Source organism: Eubalaena glacialis, chromosome 12 (genome assembly GCF_028564815.1).
Source record: "Eubalaena glacialis isolate mEubGla1 chromosome 12, mEubGla1.1.hap2.+ XY, whole genome shotgun sequence".
NCBI lineage: Eukaryota > Metazoa > Chordata > Mammalia > Artiodactyla > Balaenidae > Eubalaena > Eubalaena glacialis.
The window spans coordinates 44,595,340-44,615,275 of NC_083727.1; the positions used below are offsets into that span (position 1 = coordinate 44,595,340).

At 36.5% G+C, this 19,936-nt stretch overlaps 1 protein-coding gene across 2 annotated transcripts; it reads right to left on the reverse strand.

Moving 5' to 3' along the window:
* Window positions 1-1,404: 1,404 nt before the first annotated feature.
* RSPH4A (radial spoke head component 4A) lies at window positions 1,405-16,875 on the reverse strand. 2 transcript variants are annotated; one of them, XM_061207450.1, is made up of 6 exons: window positions 16,199-16,875; window positions 13,537-13,771; window positions 7,733-8,461; window positions 6,504-6,657; window positions 3,164-3,281; window positions 1,405-1,642 (listed from the first exon to the last, which is right to left on the reverse strand). In XM_061207450.1, the coding sequence occupies exons 1-6, from the start codon at window positions 16,873-16,875 to the stop codon at window positions 1,405-1,407; spliced, it is 2,151 nt and encodes a 716-aa protein (XP_061063433.1). The 2 variants fall into 2 exon arrangements, with proteins under 2 accessions (XP_061063433.1, XP_061063434.1); XM_061207451.1 differs by lacking the exon at window positions 6,504-6,657 and having other exon boundaries at window positions 1,620-1,642.
* Between the last annotated feature and the right edge of the window lie 3,061 nt (window positions 16,876-19,936).

The window sequence follows — 19,936 nt, forward strand, 5'->3', positions numbered from 1 at the left end:
TGTGACTTCTAGTTGAGTCCTCTTCATTGCTCATGGTTAAAATCCAAACATCCCACACAATCTGGGCCCTGCATACCTCTCCAGTTTCATCTCTCACCACTCTCAAAGTTTCACTCCTTTCAGCCTAAAGACCTTTGCCAAAATACAGCTGGTGCTGCCTAGGGCCCTTACCCTCTTAATTCTCCGCTTAGAAAGGCTTCCACTTAGAAATGCTTCCTGAACTGCTCAAGTTTGCATTAAATGCACCTTCTAAGTGTTTGATAAGCAACGTTCCTCAAAGTATAGATTGCTGAGCTGCAAACCGCCAGTCTGTGACAAGATAATTATAGAAGTTACAATTGCTGACATACGTTTATTCTATTTTACACAGATAATAGCCATGGATTAGAAGTTTTGTGTTTTTTTTTTTTAATTGGTTCTTCACCACAGAGTTTGACAGACACTGTCCTATGGTATAATATTTGTATCACAATACCTGCTATTCTAATTATCTACCTTTATATGTTTCCCTCCTGGAATGTAAGTGCTAAGATTTCAGGAGCAATGTCTAGTTTTTAACAGTAGCCCCACAGTGCCTGGCACATCACATATAGAACTTAGAAATACTATTTTGGTGAATGGAAATAACTAATTTTAGAAAAGCAGTGGTAGAAAATATCAGTTTGAAGTCTTTGGATGTCCCAGCTAGCCATCTCTGTGCAAATTGTTTTCCCTGAAATCAGATAAAACCAATTTCTATAGGATGAAAGAAGAGTTACATTGAGACATTTCTTTAAGAAGCAACAAGTAAAAGAGTTAAACAATTTGAGTGTTCCCACAGTCTTTGAGCAGGTGGTGGAGTTATATATCCTCTCCCCACAGGGGGGGAATATATATATAGATGTACATACATACACACAATATTTGCACACAGTATCACAGATTGCTTAAGAACACGTGCTCTAATTTAGTTATTATCAATATTTTTGGTCTCAGTATTCCTTGATGCTCAAAAAATATTTAAGTTTCCAAGGAGCTTTTGTGGGTTATGTATTTCCATGTTTGCCATATTAGAAATTCAACCTGAGACTTAAAAAAAGAGAAAAAAATATAGAGGCACATATTCCATTAGCTGCAGCCGTCAGAACAGTAATGTAAGAAAATGTCATTTAGCCTCTGAAAAATCCATTGAGTATCTTTCTAAAAGTACATGTTAATAGTTCCACATACGAAATTCCAAATTTCATATTTTCAAGGAATGATAGTTTGCACATCAATAGTTGCCTATATATATATAGGCAACTATATATATATATATATATATATATATATATATATATATATATATATATATATATATATATCAGTCCCAAATAAGCAGTATGTGTGTATCAGTCTCATAAGACTGGGCTAATTTTATTTTTATTAGTCATAGTCATCTTCCTCATCTTCATCTTCCTCAGTTTCTTCATTTTCCTCTGTTGAATTTACAGCTGCTTCTTGTGCAGCCCTGAAAGCCTGCTCCTCTTCCACACTAGGGTCATCCATTTCTGTAATTTCTGGTCCACTGGGGTACTCTTGATAAACTGGTGGTGGAACTGGAGGTGTATAGCTGTCTGGACTATATTTATGACCCCAGCCTATGTAGAAATTTTCAAACTTTCTGTAAGTTAAAAAAAAAAATGTAGATCATTGTATAATTTTTCAGTAAGAAAAATTGATCCTTCTTTTCTGTAAGGATAAGGTACTTAGAGTATCATAGTCCCATAATGTTAATACAGTACAGAATATTTTAAATGCATTAGAGATGAAATATCCCCAAATGATTCTTCTACCACAGGGAATTACTATGATCCAAACTGCTTAAGCTGGTTAAGAAAACATAGGGCCAGACCCTGTCAAAATGTACCCTACACCTGGACCACAGCCTTTCATCTTTTAATTATTTTCAGAAAAACAAAACAAAGCAACGAAGTTAAAAATTACATACCTTCCTTAGAGTTAGAAAGACTTAAGAAGTTGCCAACCTTGAAAACTCTTGGCTGGGTGAGAAGTCGGGCTTGTGGTTAACAACCTATGTGTGATTTTTCAGGTCCATCCTTGAGCAATTACAAAAGCTTTACCTAGTTAGGCCTCACGGGGGGAAAACTGCCCTCTCCACCCCAGACTTGGTGCATAGCCAGTGCACTGCAATCTCTAAGAGAGCGTTGTGGTCAAGGATCCTGGCCCCTCTGGCCTGTCATGCTCTTAACACAATTGTGTTCCTGGCCCAGGTGCCTTCATTCCCAGGCCTTTTCATCTGAGGCCTTCAGCAGAGGTCTTCTTCAGACCCCTTTGCCAAGGCTTCCTAATGAGGGTTGGGTGAGATAAGGGGAGACTTTATAGACACTTTCCCCTACTCTTGACTCAGTACCCAGTACTTTTCCCTAGCCCTCCCCACCTTTCTCTGGTCACAGGTCCTTAAAACTGCAAGAGCCTTATGTGGGGACTTCCTTGTCACTTGAGATGACCCCACAACTCTGCTGACCCATCTGACCTTCCACCAGTGTGCCATTCCATGGGGGCAAATTAAATGGGGTGGGGGGAGGGGGGGAATCAGTCCTTCAGCTTGGTTACACCATCACAGTAAGTGATTAAAGGCTTAACATTTTCATTTCTGGCTTGTTGCTTTAATGGCTACTCTGACATTTGGCCGCTCAGCTCTCCAGCTCAGCCGAGCTTCTGACACTAGGTTATTAAGTAAGAAATGGAAGCATAAGACAAATGAAAGTGTATGCTCTGGGTAAGGAATAAAGGACGTTTACTATCCTCTTATCCTAATTCTTTTGAAAGTGATAGCCTAAATCATACATATTTTAAGTTATCTTTTATCAAGATATCCAACAAAAATGATGCGATTTAAACTAATTTAAATACTGCTTAGAATTACCTCCATGAAATGAATATCAATTACTCAAATAATCATAGAAGAAAAAACATATTTTAGCCCCATTAATTGGATAATTCAGATGAAAAGGCAGAAGTCTGAATTACTCTAATGTTCTAAATTTGATGCTTTGTTGTACAAGGTGGATGTTGTTTGAATTAATATTATGCCATACACACTTGACATTCCAGTGATAACTTACAATTTCCAGAAGTTATATAATCAAAATAATAGCCTTGTAAGTTGTCACATACTTACTTGCCATTGGAAAAGGCATATGCTCCAGTCCAAAGGTTGGATCTAAGGACTGCAATAGCATATTGAGGAATGAGATTTGAGGATAACCGTGCTGTCCAAGGCGGTATATTCTGGATCTCTGTAAACCAAAGAGAAATTCAAAGTAGACTTAACTCCTAAATAGACAAGGATATACTGTGTAACAGAAAAGCTGTATTTATAAATCTTAAAACACACACTTGACATAAAGTTAAAACATTAGCAGCTTAACATAAGATCAGGAGGGTATTATATGAACGTTGTGGAAAAATGAAATTTGAAAAAAAAAGTGTGTATACATATATATAGATATATATATACACACACATATATATGTGTATATATATATATTTGTGTGTGTTTATATGTGTGTGTACATTTCTAAAGCAGAGAAAATAAGTTTTACAAGAGGAGGCCTACATGGCGGAGGGAAAAATACGTGATGACCAAATCATTATTATGAAAGAGAGCTAGGGTTATAAGCATGAATGCTCCAAAACTGAATAGGAAGAAAAAAAGAATATGAAAGCAATAGTAGATTAGAAAAAAAACAGTACCTCATATTTTAACTATGTCATGTGTTTATGATCTGTAGAATGCAAAACAAGAATGATAAAAAAGATAACTATCAGCATTTCCACTAAGAGGTAGAGCCACCTTATACTTCCTCTGCAGTGCACTCCTGCAACCTCTGTCCTAGGCAGTTCTTGATGGGGCCAGCTACATTACATTCTTTATTCCCACCATGTACTGTAGTGTGTGTGGTGTGTGTGTGTGTGTGTGTACACAGGTTTCCCCTGCTATCCAAAAGTAGAGCATTCCTATGAAACCTTTTGTAAGCTGAAATGACATAGAGCGAAGAAGCAATTACCTTAGGACACATCTTGCTAATGGATTGACAAGATTAACTGAGATAAAGCATAGAAGCTCACAAGCACAGTTCAAAGCTATGGCAACTTGATGCTGAGATGCTGAGTGGAGTTCCTGGAGAAGGAGCTTGGAGGTGCCCCTCTGACAGACTGAAGTGTGTGCTGCTTCTGTAACTGCTCACTGCAAAACAAGTGCTGAACGCTATTTTTGCCTTTTTTTTTTTTTCTTCGTAATAAGAGAAAATCCTCTGGATTTCTATCAGTGAAAATAGTTACTAATGTAGTTCTCTCATAAAAGCAAAGTGGTGGAGGCTATCTTTTGAAAAGCAGGAAATACCTGTGTATATATACATATATAGTATCAATATATAGAGAGTATTTGGTATATATATAAAAATATATATTACATTGTATACATACATAGTACGGCATACCTTGTTTTATTGTGCTTAACAGGTATGGAGTTTTTTACAAATTGAAATTCTGTGGCAACCCTGCATCAAGCAAGTCTGTTGACATCATTTTTTCCAACAGCATTTGCTCACCTCGTGTCTCTGTAACATTTTGGTAGTTCTCTCAGTATTTCAAACTTTTTCATTATTATTGTATTTGTTATGGTGATCTGTGATCAGTGATCTTTAATGTTACTATTGTAATTGTTTTGGGGTACCACAAACCATGCCCATGTAAAACAGAGAACTTAATTCTATAAATATTGTGTGTGTTCTGACTGCTTCAACAATGGTGAATTATGTTGTGCACCAGGAACTAATATTGTGCTGTAGGTCAATTATACTTCAAAAACAAACAAAAAAGCTCATAAAAAAAGAGATCAGATTTGTGATTACTGGAGATGGTGGGTTGTCGGAGGGGGAATTGAAATTGAAGGAAGGTGGTCAAAAGGTACAAACATCCTAATAAGTAGGTACTAGGGATGTCATGTACAACATGATTAATATAATTAACACTGATGTGTGTTATATATGAAAGGTGTGAATAGAGTAAATCCTGAGAGTTCTCGTCACATCACAAGGAAAATTTTTTTTCTTTTTTCTTTTTTAACGATATGAGATAATGGGTGGTGACTAAACTTATTGTGGTAATCATTTTGTGATGTATTTTAGTGAAATCATTATGTCTTACACCTTAAACTTATACAGTGCTGTATGTCAATTATATCAATAAAACTGGAAGGAAAAAATAAATAAATGGGAGAATTTAACAAATAAAATTAAAAAAAGAAAACCTGGAAAGGATTCACCTTTCTAGATGCCATTAAGAACATATATGATTCATGGGAAGTGGTCAAAATATCAACATTAACAGGAGTTTGGAAGACATTGATTCCAACCCTCATGGATGACTTTGAGGGGATCAAGACTTCAGTTGGAGGAAGTAATTGCAGATGTGGAAATAGCAAGAGAACTGTAATTAGAAGTGGTGCCTGAAGATGTGACTGAATTGCTGCAATCTCATGATAAAACTTGAATGGATAAGGCGTTGCTTCTTATGGATGAACAAAGACAGTGGTTTCTTGACATGGACATGGAATCTACTCCTGGTGAAGATGCTGTGAAGATTGTTGAAACGAATACAAAGGATTTACAATATGACATAAACTTAGCTGATAAAGCAGTGGCAGAGTTTGAGAAGATTGACTTCAATTTTGAAAGAAGTTCTGTGAGTAAAATGCTATCAGACAGCTTTGCATGCTACTGAGAAATCGTTTGTGAAAGGAAGAGTCAATGTGGTAAACTTCCTTGTCCTCTGAAGACCCCAACCTTCACCAACCACCACCCTGATTAGTCATCAGCCATCAACATCAAGGCAAGACTCTCCACCAGTAAAAAGATTATGAGTCGCTGAAGGCTCAGATGATGGTTAGCATTTTTTAGCAATACAATATTTTTTCTTCCAGTTTGATCTCTTTTTCTTTGAGTTTGCATGTATATTTGTGTTTTTTTGAACTATAATTGACCTACAACACTATGTTCCTGTTACACAACATAGTGATTTTTTTCTATACATTTCAAAATGATCACCACGACAAGTTTAGCCACTTTGTATGTCACCATACAAAGACCTTTTTATTTGGACTATATTCCCCACACTGTACATTTCATACCCTTGACTCATTTATTTTGTAACTGGAAGTTTGTACCTCTTAATCTCCCTCACCTAATTCTCTCATCCCCCCACAATACAGTATTTTTTAATTAAGGTATGTACATATTTTGGGAAATAATGTTATTGCACACTTAATAGACTACAATAGAGTGTAAACAAAACTTTTATATGCACTGGGAAACCAAAAAATTATTGACTCACTTTATTGCAGTGGTCTGGAATTTATCCCGCAATACCTCCAAGGTTTACTTGTATGTACATGTGTACATACTTATGTATGCCTATACACACACACACACACACACATATAGTGTGTGTAAAATTACCTAAATCTTCAGAGATTGGTGTCAAGAGAGGAGGCCCTACTTCCTGTTCTATGTAGTCAGGCTCTTCTCTTTCTTCTTCTTCTTCTTCTTCTTCTTCTTCTGCTTCTTCTTCCTCCTCACTTTTTTGTATGGGGTTGAACCAATTACAGCGACCCTGGGTATAAATATTGGAAGATTTAGTAGTCTAACAAGGACCTTAAAATATCAAAATATTCTTTTGGATTGAAGTAATTATCTGCATGACATCCCATTATGTGGCATATTGATCATTCATTCAACATATATTTACCAAAAGCTGTTTTGATCAATGTTATTTTAAGCAAAAGACTGTACTATTTATTTCAAGAATCTGCCCACTTCTTGAAGTTACAGAACATTTATATATTAAAATCATTAGAACCTTAGTGAAGAAGGTAATAATGCATTTTACTGATTTATGTGAAGGTAAGGTACTATTATTATTATTAATAACAAAAATGTGATAATAAGATTAGGTATGGAGTTTGGGGCTTATAATTTCTCATTTAATTAACTCATCTAGAGGTATTTAAGAATATCTCTTATGTACATCAAAGTTTAATGAAGATTTTCTACCTGCAGAGGAGACAGTTTAACAGATTGATTAAGAGTATGGACTCTGGATCCATTCTGCCCATTCACATCTGACCCTGTTGTTTATTAGCTGTATTCCCCTTGTGACATTTCCTAAACCCTCTGCCTTAATTTCCTCCTCTGTAAAATAAGGATATTAGTCTTTCATACAGTTGTGAGTTTTAAATGAGATAATACATATAAAGTGCTATTAAGAACAACTGGCAGAATAGGTTCTATGTAACTGCTATAGAACACTGTTTACTTGTGTTTGTTAGAATCTTTTATCATTCTTGGCAAAATAAGTTCCTTGTATTATAAAAATAGAATAAAAACTCTTACCAAAATTAATGTACCATCTATATTTAACATATAAAAAATAATTTCACAACACACCTAAATCTAAATCCTTATGTAACTTGTCAAATACTCCATAGAAATATTTATTTTATTTACATTTGGATCACAGGTCTATACTACTTGGCAATTATACAGTACTCTGTGTTTTCACTAGGTTTTTTAATTGTCTCTGTCTGGAGTCTGAAGGCCTTTGTCTTGTATATATTGTATGTATTGTAGACAGAATTTAATAAATATTTGCTGACTAGATGATAGATTGAGAATTGCAAAGCCCCTACCTGAGGGAGTATATGTTGTACATGATGAACCCAATTGGATAGGAATTCCACTAGATCAATCACTTGGATGCCTTCAAAATCAGGGTTTTCTTCAAAGCTATCTCGCCTGCCTTCTGTTTCTTCCTCCTCTTCTTCTTCTTCACCAAAATGATAGAATCCTAGAGGGCTGACATGAGTCCCTGCTGAAATTCTGGCGATTTGTGCTCGTAAGTAATTACTCTCATTTCCTGGGAAGGGTGGGTAGCTTATGATGGGGGTATCCAATTGCCCAGTGAAAAATTTCTTGATTTTTCTTGCAATAACAATTTGTGCAGGTGTAACTGCTGGTAACTTCACCCATGGTCTTCCTGGTTCATTGCAAACAAAATATACATATTTGTTGGCACCTGTTCTGCTTTCTTCCTTTGGAATAGCCTGTGGGGCCTTGTAAAAGGACCTTGGTAATTCATCTTCATCAGCTTCACTGTCTCCATTGTCCCTCTCTTCAGGTACATCTTCCTCTTCCACCTCCTCTTCATCTTCTCCCTCACGGAATTCCACTTCAGCTACAATATAATTCATTTCCAGACCTAAGATCTTACCCCAGAAACGACATTTTTGGATTGGGTGGGTGTCAGTAAGCTGCTTGAGGGCAAGAAATATGCGATAAGTCTCATCTGTGCCCAAACCAACTCCAGCTTGTTCAAAATAAAAAGCTGACTCCATTACATTTGGAAGAGAGTGTTCTGCCTGGGAATACAATTGCTGTGATTAATATTTTATCCGTAAGAGAACCGCTTGCAGTCTACATTAATGTGATCCCTATTTTTAAAAGCCATGACATTTTTCACAGAACTAGAACAATTAATTCTAAAATTTATATGGAACTACAGAAGACCCAGAATTGCCAAAGCAATCCTGAGGAAAAAACAAAGCTGGAGGTATAACCCTCCCAGACTTCAGACAATACTACAATGCTATAGTAATCAAATCAGCATGGTATTGGCACAAAAACAGACATATAGATCAATGGAACAGAATAGAGAGCCCAGAAATAAACCCACACACCCATGGCCAATTAATCCACGACAAAGGAGATAAGAATATACAATGGAGAAAAGACAGTCTCTTCAGCAAGTGGTATTGGGAAAGCTGGACAGCTACATATAAATCAATGAAATTAGTACACTCCTTCACACCATATACAAAAATAAACTGAAAATGGCTTAAAGACCTGAATATAAGTCACAACACCATAAAACTCCTAGATGAGAACATAGGCAAAACATTCTTGGACATAAATCATAGCATATTTTCTTAGATCAGTCTCCCAAGGCAAAAGAAATAAAAGCAAAAATAAACAAATGGGACCTAATCAAACTTACAAGCTTTTGCATAGCAAAGGAAAACATTAACAAAACATAAAGACAACCTAGGGAATGGCAGAAAGTACTTGCAAATGATGCTGCTGACAAGGGGTTAATATCCAAAACATACAAACAGTTCATACAACTCAATATCAAAAAACAAACAACCCAATCAGAAAGTGGGCAGAAGACCTAAATAGACATTTCTCCAAAGAAGACATACAGATGGCCAACAGGCACATGAAAAGATGCTCAAAATCACTAATTATTAGAGACTACAAATCAAAACCACAATAGGTATCACCTCACGCTGGTCAGAATAGCTATCATCAAAAAATCTACAAGGAGAAAAGGAACTCTCCTATACTGTTGGTGGGAATGTAAATTGGTGTAGCCACTATGGGAAACAGTATGGAGGTTCCTTAAAAAATTTTAAATAGAACCACCATATGATCCAGCAGTTCCATGCCTGGGTATGTATCTGAAGAAAACAAAGACACTAACTGCAAAAGATACGTGCACCCTGATGTTTATAGCAGCACTATTTACAATAGCCAAGACATGGAAACAACCCAAGTTCCCATCAACAGACGACTGGTTTAAGAAGATGTGGTATGTGTATACAATGGAATACTACTCAGCCATAAGAATGAACTATTGCCATTTGCAGCAGTATTTGCCATTTGGATGGACCTAGAGAATATCACACTAAGTGAAGTAAGACAGGGGAAGACAAATATTATATATCACTTGTATGTAGAATCTAAAAACTAATGTAAATTAATCTATATACAATACAGAAACAGACTCACAGACACAGAAAACAAATTTATGGTTACCAAAGGGGAAAGGGAGGGGAGGTATAAATTAAGAGTATGGGATTAACAGATACAAACTATTATACATAAAATAGATAAGCAACAAGGATTTACTGTATAACACAGGGAACTATATTCAATATCTTGTAATAACCTATCATGGAAAAAAAAAGTCCAACATCCTCCCCTTATAAGAAATATTTAAGTGGCCCCTTTAATATCTTGAAATAATAAAATATAGCATACAGTAATATGTATAAAATAGATAACCAATAAGAACCTGCTGTAGTAAAAAAAAAATAAAATAAAATTCAAAAAAATAAAAAAAATAAAGTGCCATATTTGCCAAATAAATAAATAAATATAGCAAAACCTACCTACAGATATTTAGAAAAAATTTTTTATAAATATATGTTTTTATATGTTATCATACATTTACTAAATAAATATTTATAATATGGATATGGTAAGATATAGGGTAAATAAAAATCAATATGGGTATAATATACAGGATAAATAAAAGGAATGTATAATAAGATAAATGCTCAGGCATGACTACATTTGAAGACATAATTTAGTCAGATGCTTGCTCTACTTATGATAAATAATTTTGGGTTTAAAATGAGAAAAGCAGAAATAATTCCAAAAAAGAAATACAGGAAAATAAAAACAGAGTCTCAAGTGAACCTAGAAAAACATTTTTGAGAAAGTAGAAAATAACCTTAACTGAGCTAGGGATAACTTGGCAAGACAACCTTTAGACTCTGAGAAATTAAGAGCACTTTGCTATTCTTACAAACGATCTGCTCTTATTTGTATTATAACTTGAGTTGAAAAATAGAGTGTCAAAATAAGCATAATGACTTTTTTCAATCCTAATCTCATCTGATTGTAAGACTGTTTCTTTGGGATCTATTGCACCACGCACTCTTGATCCTACTCTGTCCTCTATAACTATTTCTTCTTAGTCTTTTTAATTAATTGAGGCCTAAATATTGGTGTCCTCAAAATTTCAGTCATCTCATCACTCAGCACTTTATGCTTAGAAGATTTCTCCCATACCACCCCAAGTGATATGTGGTTTTTAAAATCTACTTCTCTCACTCTGACTTTTCTCCTACATTTCACACCCTTATTCCTAGCCAACTACGAGAACTTTCAATCTGAATATTTTCCAAAGATATCACCATCACTCAGTTTCCCGAACTAGGAAGTTCAGTCGTCCTTGCTCCCTCTGACTCCCTTGACTCTCATATTTAGTTAAAGTCCTATTGATTCCACCACCTAAAAAGCTGTTGGCATTATCCCCTCCTCTTTAACATGCTAGTCTCCACCCGGACTACTTGTCCTGTCACAGAAGTCTTCTAATACTGTCTTCCTTGTCCCCATTCAAACCCTTCTTCTTTCATTCTGCTCCACATTACTACCAAAGTTATGTTCCTAAACCATAAGTCAGACCATGCTTTCTCTACTAAAAGCCTCTCTTAATTTCCCACTGTACGCAAGAGATCAATTTCTTGTCAATACACAGTGAGCAGTCTAGCTTTAAAGCACCTTGCTTGCTTCATTTCCTTCACTCAAAATCCCTCAAATCTGAAGTCAGTTTCCCAAATGCTAAATAATCTTTCCTGACATTTTATTGTGCTTTTGGCCCAGAATTTTATGCCTTATAGTCTTCACCTGGTGAACTTCTACTTATCCTTCATGATCCAAATGAAATATCACTGCCATTACAAAGCATTGCCCAGATCCTAATAGCAGAGTTAGTTGCTCATAGCTTGTCAAAACAATGCAATAGTAACTGCTACTATTCATTAAGTTTCTAGGATGTGCCAGATCCTTTATATATAGGACCTTTACCCCTCAAGTTGTTGCCATGTGATTATCCCTGAGGCTTGGAAAGGTTTAGTCATTTAGAGTCACACAGGGAATAAGTGATTGAACTAGGATTCAAATTCAGATCTAATTCGAAAGCCCCTGTTTTTTCCACCATATCTCTATTACTGCAGTAGTCAAATAACTTTACAATCTTTTTTTACCTCTTTCACTAGACTGTGACCAACGTAAAGTTAGAAAAGTCTTTTATGTGTATATCTCAGTACCTAGCATGCAGTAGGTATGTTTGCAAATCAATGGGTGAAGGAATAAATGAATGCTGAAGACTAAGAACAGGAATTCTGGTGTGGTCAAAGACATGAATAGAAATATTAATACTCTAAACATATCAGTCTGGGACAGAGTTCCAAGAGCTACCTGTCTTCCTGTTCCTGCATCTTTCTACTCTCTGAGGTAGAGCTTTTTATCTTCATCTGATGACTTGGTTCATCCTTTCTCTAAAACCAATCCTACTCTTTATTAGGAGGAATTGATGGAATCTGGTTAAGAGGCTCAGGTTCCAGGATCAAAACAGCTTATCTGTATTCTCATCCCAAAACCTAGTTCAGGACGCAGACCCCTGCCTTGTAATACTGTGCCTATAGATAGTGCAGTGCCCTATTCTCATACTGGAGTCTAACCTTCTTTGATAAACTCCTGCATGAGAGTGCCTGCCTTCTGTTTGATCCCCACATGCTGTTTGCCCCCAGACTTGTCAATACTATATGTGGCTACATAATCAAGTGTTTGGAGTAAGATATTTTTAGAAAAGGTCAGCCAATATCAAATCCTTGACACCTATCACTTGTTCCTTCTGAGTATTCTATATCTCACTGTGTCAATTTGTGTCTCCCTATAACAGCTAAGGAGCTCTAGAGGGTATACCGACTGTGCATATACCTACTCCTCCTCTTTCTTTGACTGAACTCTATGTCCTTTTCTGAACATATTTTACTCCAAACATCAAATCTGCAAGTATGAGGACAGTTTTAAATAGTCTAATGGTAACAGAACATAGAAGCTCAGTAGATGTACAGTATAAATTACTCAGTAGAATAAATTGCAAATATGCAGGCATTTAGGAAACAGTAGTGCATACGGATTTGAAATATTTGGAGGTAAAATTTCAGTAATACAGCTGATTTTATTCTCGAATGATACCTTTTTATCTCTGTCACCAACTTTGTAAATATTTTCAGCAATTTATCTATGGGGATTAAAAGAAATATTTTATTTCTCTCCTCTTCTATTATGTCTCATTGACATAATATATATACTGTCAAGACACAATATGAAGAAGTAGCCTTGGAAGAGAATGCAAATGACATTAGAAGTTCTTTTAATTTTTCCAGTAAATTAAAGGGAAAAATATTTTAAGGGAAAAATAAATTAAAGGGAAAACCTGACTTAAAGCCTAATTTTAAATTATGTGACATTTATTCATTCATTCAGCAAATATTTAATAAGAAACAGCTACACACTCAGATCTGTACCAGGTACTTTGGAGAATGTAAAAGATGAAGAAAACATTTTCTCTGACATCAAGCAGTTTAACCCTACAAACATATAAAACAGCTAAGCCTCTGAAATACTAAAACACTATGTGAAAACATAAGAAGCTCTAACCAAGGAAATGAGTGGTGTGAAATGAGGTTGCAATACTATTTAGTAAGCTATAAAAGGCAGTGGATATGAATTTAAAGCCACACCCCACTCACCTCAAAACCCTGAGATTGACCTATTCAAATTTACAGGAGTGACTTACTATTTCATCTTCCATTTCTTGGTCAGCTCCTTCTAAATTTTCCTGGAGAAAAAGAGCTTTTTGCTTCTCTGCTATTTCATAGGTTGGAAGCATCTCATTCTCATTTTGGAGTGTATCCAGTTTTTTACTAAAATGTTCCATCTTCACATCTTGGCTAACATTTTCAATGATGTCCACAGCATTCTCAGGACGCTTATCTAAGACCTTGGTCAGCATTTCAGAAAGATGATCATATCTACCCAAAAAGAGAAAATTCCAGATAATAACCCTGTCAGAAGCATTTGAAAAACATTTCATGCATTCTCAGTGGGTTTTTAGGAAACTTCAAGAACTCGAAGACTTTAGAGATTTTTAGTGGAAACTTCTACCACTGCCAAGAAAAACTTTGAGCATAAAATAAATCAAAGCAAGTTCTCTATTTTTTTTTTTTTTTTTTTTTTTTTGGCAGTGCTGCGTGGCTTATGGGATCTTAGCTCCTTGACCAGGGATTGAACCCGCACACCCTACATTGGAAGGCGAAGTCTTAACCACTGGACCGCCAGGTTAGTTATTTTATTTTTTCTTTAATATCTGTGTCTATCTAACGGATCTTAAGAATGTCAAAGAAAAATATGTAAATTATATGGCCAACCAATGTGAAGGCCAGTTTACAAACATTATATGTGAAGAATATCATATTCTTTCTCAAAATATTGCTATTTTTATAAATGAACAGAAATATTATTACTGGCAAAAAAGAAGCAAACAATTATTTTCTGTAGGCTTTTTATTCAACAATGTGAAATTTTGTATTTTAGGCAAGTATTGTTTTAATTGCAACAACAACAAAAAAACAGCTTTCATGGCTGTCAAATAAGGTCTGCATATAAGAGATGGAGTTAAAGTTGTCCTTTACTAAAAGCCATTTTAACTACAGGCTCTAAAGCACTTAGAAAATAATAGTGAATATTATGGAAGGTATCATTTGTTACCTCAGAGACTTAATATTTGGAAATTAAATTAAATTTAGCTATTTAAGTAATGTCAGTTACAAAATCATTCAGTAAACGAAATTTTCCCATTTTTTGTTTTGTATTCGATTTTAAATTGTGAACTTTCAAGTGTTTATAATGAGTTCTTTTGGCATTTTATCAAAGTTTGTAAATTCATGCTTGTTATTTAACCCAGGGAATTGTGACAAGAAGTTTATATCAGTAATTCTAATAGAATCCACTGCTAAGCAGCAAATCAGATCCCTGAAACTTAAGTAAATTGTAGTTAAAAACAGTGATTTATAAATAATATTTTAATTTGGGTTTTGTGAAGATTTCTCGCATCAAATATTCATTGGTTTCTTATTCTTCAGACTTTAAAATTATACCTCATATTTTTAAAAGCCAAGTAATAGCTACAAACATTTGCCACATACTGTATATTGAATGGGCATTCATTTAATGTTTGCTGATTAATCAGGAGGATCTCAGCAAATTATGTGGTGGATTAACTAGATTCAAAAGGTCCGGGCTGTGTTTCCTGTACTTCCATTCATTAATTCATTCTTTATTCAGTAAATAGCTGATAGCACTGTGCTAGGCATTAAGTATATAGTGGTGTACAAAACTCACATGTTCCCTGCACTCTGAAGGCCTGCACTTTAGTGGGAGAGTCAGACATTAAATATAAGTCTATAAGTCTATGTACAATTATAAATGGCCTTACGTGTATGAAGGAAAGAATAGGCAGTTACAATAGAGTTCTGTGGAAGTTGACTTCTAAAAGATGAGAAGCCAGCCAGGCAAAGACTTAGAAAGACTTAGGGCAGAAGCCTTTCAGGCAAAGGGAGCAGCATGGGAACTGAAGAGGCCATGTGGCTAAAGCATAGTAGGGGAAAGGTAAGAGTCAGTGAGTGCTGTAAGGCAGAGAAATCTTGAGCAAATTAATTTTTCCATGACTTAGTCCCCTCACTTAAAAAACAAGTGGGTTGTATTAGATGTTTTCTCAAGTCCCTTCTAGCCCTAAAATTCTGTTGACTCTATTGTTATGTAACCTTGGCAGCAAGAATCTCTAGAAATCTATACTCAACGATAAGATCTGAATTTTAGCTATAATGGGATAGTCAGAACATTCCTGGGCCATTGATCCCACATTTTAAGAGATCTGGATAAAACGGCATGTATTTTTGGGTGGCCTGTATAGCGACCAATTCTCCTGGTTTGCCTAGGACTGAGAGGTTTCTCAGGATGCAGAACTTTCAGTGCTCAATCAGGACAGTTCCAGGTTAACGCAGGTAATTTATCACCCTAGCACTGGCCTGGGTGGGGACTCAAAACCAAGCCATATAAGCACTTAGAATGCTTAGATTTTGGTAGACAGTCCTTTTTTACAAGCATCTTGGAGAGATGCTTGGACTTCACTATCTTTATGGTTTCTTTCAAACCCCAGACTCCATAATTCCTAGATTTTATTTCTGGGCACCTAGGGTTTTTAAAGAAGCTAGAGGAATCCCCACCAGTGACCTATTTTGAGTCCTATGATACAAAGAGTTATTAAGTCACTCTCTCACTCATACAGACTTTTCAGATATATTTCCATTCACCCACAGAAACACATCCCCACACAGAGATACTCATACCCCCTTTCCTTTGCCAAATTTCTCCCCCAACCCCCTTCCTCCAAGACTTACAGATTTAAGCCCGACTTGCTACTGGACTTTAGTAGGTAAGCCTTTGCATTCTGAATGGCAATCTCAAGCATGCTGGGGGCCACTTCAGAAGCCCCAGACTCAGGCTGAGCCAGATCATAGTTACTGTTTGAGTCTTCTTCTTGAAAAATGTCAAATCTCAGCTCTTTCCGTTTAGAGTTGTTGTAGCTCACATCCCTCGGTCCATACAGGTGACATTTGGTTTGCTGAGATTGATGAAAAGTGTTTCCCTCTGATTGGCATGTTTGATGAGGAGTTGATTCTCCTTTATCAGGTGACTGTTCCAAATGGTCAAAGTGAGGTGTCCCAGCTTCAGAAATCACACTAGTGGTCTTGTCTGACTGCCATGGTGCCATAAGGTCCTGCACGGCCAGAGCCAGGGGAGAAGGAGTGGAAGAGGGCTCCTGAGATGGGGAAGGTGGAGATGACACACCTGGTCCTACGAGGTCATCCACAGGCGTGCTGGCTCCAGATTGGGGGATCCCAGGAGGGCTGCTCCTGGGCTGGGGTCCAGTTTCCGGCCCCTGCTCCGACTCTGAGGCCTCGGATAACCCAGGTTCGGGATCTTGGGAGGTTGTTACCATTTCTTCCCACGGACGCCCTGTTTCCCCAAGTTCTTGGTGTTCTATTTTTTGTTTCAGGGGGGTCGAGTCTTCCATGGAAGGAGTCAAGAGAAAAAATGTTCTGGATGAAGGGGGCGTGCAGATATGGAAGGAGGCAACGCAAGGCAGTGGCTTTGCTTAGGTCTGCTAGGCGATTTCTGGGTCCTAGTCGCTCAGCAAGTCGCAGCGTCCTATCTCCATAGCAACCCCAGGCAGGGTTCCCCCTAAGAGAAATAACACACATCTGTTGCCAGGATTCTAGGGAGGAGACCAAGAAAGATGAAAATCCTAGATTTGTGATTTGGTGGAGCCTCTGCTCCTCTACCTAGCTCAGCCAATCCAATCTGCAGTCCATCAGTCGCGGCTGGAAACCTGAGAACTGGTCCGACGCAGAGAGGAGGAGCCGCGACCTGGCGGGATGATTTTCAGGGTCTGATAGTTTGATTCAAGTTGCACGTTGAGGAGTGAGTCCTGCATTAGTGGAGGGACAATACATTACAGAGCTTGTGTGTGTGTGTGTGTGTGTGTGTGTGTGTGTGTGTGTGTGTGTGTGTGTGTGAGAGAGAGAGAGAGAGAGAGAGAACGAGAGAGGGAGGGAGGGAGAGAGAGAGAAAGGAGGGATGGAGGGACGGAGGGAGGGGGAGAACTTGGTAATGTTGAGGTGCAGGTGACAATGAGACTCTAGTGTGCAGAACATCAGAGTCCAAGACTCACTTAGAGGGCAAAGGTGTCTCATCTGTGCCAACCAAACTTGGGCAACTTTTGAACAATAAACAAGGAAGTCCTGATTTTTGCTCTTCTCCCTCATGTGGAATCTGCCAGATGAGTAGGCAGAAAATAACCTTCAAGGAGAAGGCAGTGCAGAAGCTTACCCTATATAAATAGACAATTCATGGGTTACCTGTTTCCTAATAATTGAAATTCAAATTAACCCTAAAGCTATATTAGTATAGTGTAACCTTTATTTGATAATATGAATGTGAATTCATAATTTTGCAATATTTAAGATCATGACTATTAACTCATATTATTCCATCTCCAACATAAAGAAGGTATAGAGGATGGAACCATATCTGGCCTTGACTAAAAACTGTAAATTAAAGTCTTTTTTTTTTAAGATTACAATTTTTAAAAAAAATTTTTGGCCGCGTGGCTTGTGGGCTTTTAGTTCCCTGACCATCGGCAGTGAGAGCAGAAGAGTCCTGACCACTGGACCACCAGAGAATTCCCTAATTAAAGTCTTGAATGTTAATTTGTTCTGTATCTCTCTCTTTTAAAGTAAACCAATTAATACTTGATATAACTTCCAATTAGCAACATGTTGGTCATAAATTCTAATTTCATGAAAGAGCATCATACTTACCTCCCACCCGCAATTTGGTGGGAGAAGCACAGAACTCTTCAATCATTTGTTCAAAGCTGTGGATATTTACCCTTCCCAAAATACACATGGGTGTGCACACACAAAACGTTGCATGTAATTTCTTCTGGTTCAGGGACTCCTTGAAGTCAGAGTCCCAGATTAGAACTCTTGGAATAAGACTCGGAAAAACAAAATGAAAGGTAAACTGGAATTATAAATTGGAGATTTTTTGTAATTGATACAAGGGTTGAAGGGGGGATAGCATTTTTTTCCCCATCATAGTTCTATTTTCTCCACCCTTGAAGCTGACAAGATATGATGGAGGCTTTTTTCTTGGACTGACAAGCCAGAGCAGGGTGGTAGGACCAGAAGAAAGGCATGATAAGGAACAGTTTTTTGCATCTATATTCATGAGAGATATTAGTCTGTAGTTTTCTTTTCTGCAATGTCTTTGTCTGGTTTTGTTATTAGAGTAATTCTGGCTTCATAGAATGAATTAGGAAGTATTTCCCCTGTTTCTATTTTCTAGAAGAGATTGTAGAGGATTGATCAAATTCACCTGTGAACCCATCTGGGCCTGTTTTCAAAGATTATTAATTATTGATTCAATTTCCTCATATATATGCCTATATATGTGTGTGTGTGTTTTGGCAGACTGTATTTTTCAAGGAATTGGTCCATTTTATCTAGGTTATCAAATTTACGAGCATAGACTTGTTCATAGTATCTTTTGTTATCCTTTTAAGGTGCATGGGATCTCTAGTGATGTTACATCTTTAATTTTCGATTTAGTAATTGCATCTTCTCTCCTTTTTTTCTTTTTCTTAGCCTGGCTAGAGGCTTATTAATTGACTGACTTTTTCATAGAACCAGCTTTTGGTTTTGGTGATTTTCTGTTTTCAATTTCTTTAATTTCTGCTCTAATTTATATTATTTCCTTCTTTTGCTTACTTTGGATTGAATTTGCTCTTTTTTTTCTAGTGCCCTGAGGTGGAAGCTTAGATGATTGAAGCTTAGGTTTTAGATCTTTCTTCTTTTCTGATATATGAATTCAATTCTATAAATTTTCCTCTAAGTATTGATTTTGCTGTATCCCACAAATTTTGATGTTACAATTTCATTTTCATTTATTTCAAAATATTTTGAGATTTTTTCAGCTATTTTTCTGTTATTGATTTATAGTTTAATTCCATTGTGGTCTGAGAGCAGGCATTGTATGATTTTAGTGTTTATTTTCTTCATCCTTTAAATTTGTTGAAGTGCTTTTATGGCCCAGAATGTGGTCTATCTTGGTGAATGTTCCATATGAGCAGAAAGTGTATTCTGTTATTGTTGGATGAAGTGGTCTACAGATGTCAATTACAGCCAGTTGATTGATGGTATTGTTGAGTTCAACTATGTACTTATTGATTTTCTCCTTGCTGGATCTGTCCATTCTGATAGAGATGTGTTGAAGTCTCCAACTACAATAGTGGATTCATTTATTTATCCCTGCAGCTTTATCAGTATTTGCCTCATGTATTTTGACCCTCTGTTTTTAGGTGTGTAGCCGTTAATGATTGTTATGTCTTCTTGGAGAACTGATCCCTTATCATTATGTAATGACCTTCTTTATCTCCGGTAAGTTTCCTTGTTCTGAAGTTGCCTTTGTCTGAAATTAATATAGCCACTACTAGTTTCTTTTAATGAGTGTTAGCATGGTGTATTTTTGCCCATCCATTTACTTTATTCTATATGTGTCTTTATATTTAAAGT